Genomic DNA, 749 nt, shown 5'->3' with positions numbered 1-749 from the left:
TGAAGGCCCTGAAGGCCAGGAGGGGGGCAGAGGCTGTGCCCGCGGCCACAGACTCCGAGGCAAGGTTCTCTGCTACGGCAGCCGGCAGCAGCTTGGTGCCACCCCCAGAAGCCCCGCTCTCCCTCCAGCTCCGGCTGGTGGAGAGTGCCGAGATTGGGCAGGACATCCACCTGATGCTGCTGGCGCAGAACCTGGAGCTGGCCCCCAAGGAGATGAAGCTGAGCCTGAGTGCCCAGCCGGTGCTGCACGACGGCACCCCCCGGCCCCCCTTCTGGCAGGACACCCACTACCTCTCCCTCCGCCCCAAGGAAGGTGAGCGGGGGACGCGGGGCGGAGTGGGCGGGCGGCACCCCCCCCCGTCCCGGGGCTTGCTTGACCCCCACCACCCACGGGCCTTCCCTTGCAGAGAAGCGCATCTCCTGGCGCATCGCCTACGGGCAGTACGGGCAGCACCTGTGGGAGGACCGGCAGGTCGAGGTCATCGCCATCGCCGAGGAGAACGCCTCCTGGCAGAAGACGCTGGCGGAGAAGACCATCACTCTGGCCAACCCCTCCCTCACCATCAGCGTAGGCCGCCCCCCCCCCCGGGACAGAGGGAGGGAGGGGCTCAGCCGTGGGGCTGCGGGGAGAGGGAGAGCCCTCTCCCTGCCATGTGTCCCCAGAACAGCCCGGCGGGATCAGACCCCCCGGCCCCGTGGGCCCATTGTGGCTGACTCGCGAGAGCCCCCCGCCCAGCCGCTGCCTCCCCC

General features: G+C 70.9%; 1 protein-coding gene across 1 annotated transcript in view; it reads left to right on the top strand.

Annotated features, from left to right (window-relative positions):
* LOC107108039 (protein-glutamine gamma-glutamyltransferase 5-like) overlaps positions 1 to 749 on the top strand; it is a 28,931-nt gene that overhangs the window by 26,050 nt on the left and 2,132 nt on the right. The window contains exons 14-15 of the mRNA XM_015408423.1: positions 6 to 312; positions 407 to 567. Coding sequence (XP_015263909.1) covers positions 6 to 312; positions 407 to 567 — 468 coding nt within the window. The remainder of the gene's footprint in view (positions 1 to 5; positions 313 to 406; positions 568 to 749) is intronic.

This window comes from Gekko japonicus, unplaced genomic scaffold, assembly GCF_001447785.1.
Source record: "Gekko japonicus isolate JY-2015 unplaced genomic scaffold, Gekko_japonicus_V1.1 scaffold784, whole genome shotgun sequence".
NCBI lineage: Eukaryota > Metazoa > Chordata > Lepidosauria > Squamata > Gekkonidae > Gekko > Gekko japonicus.
This window is presented reverse-complemented; position numbering and strand designations above follow the sequence as displayed.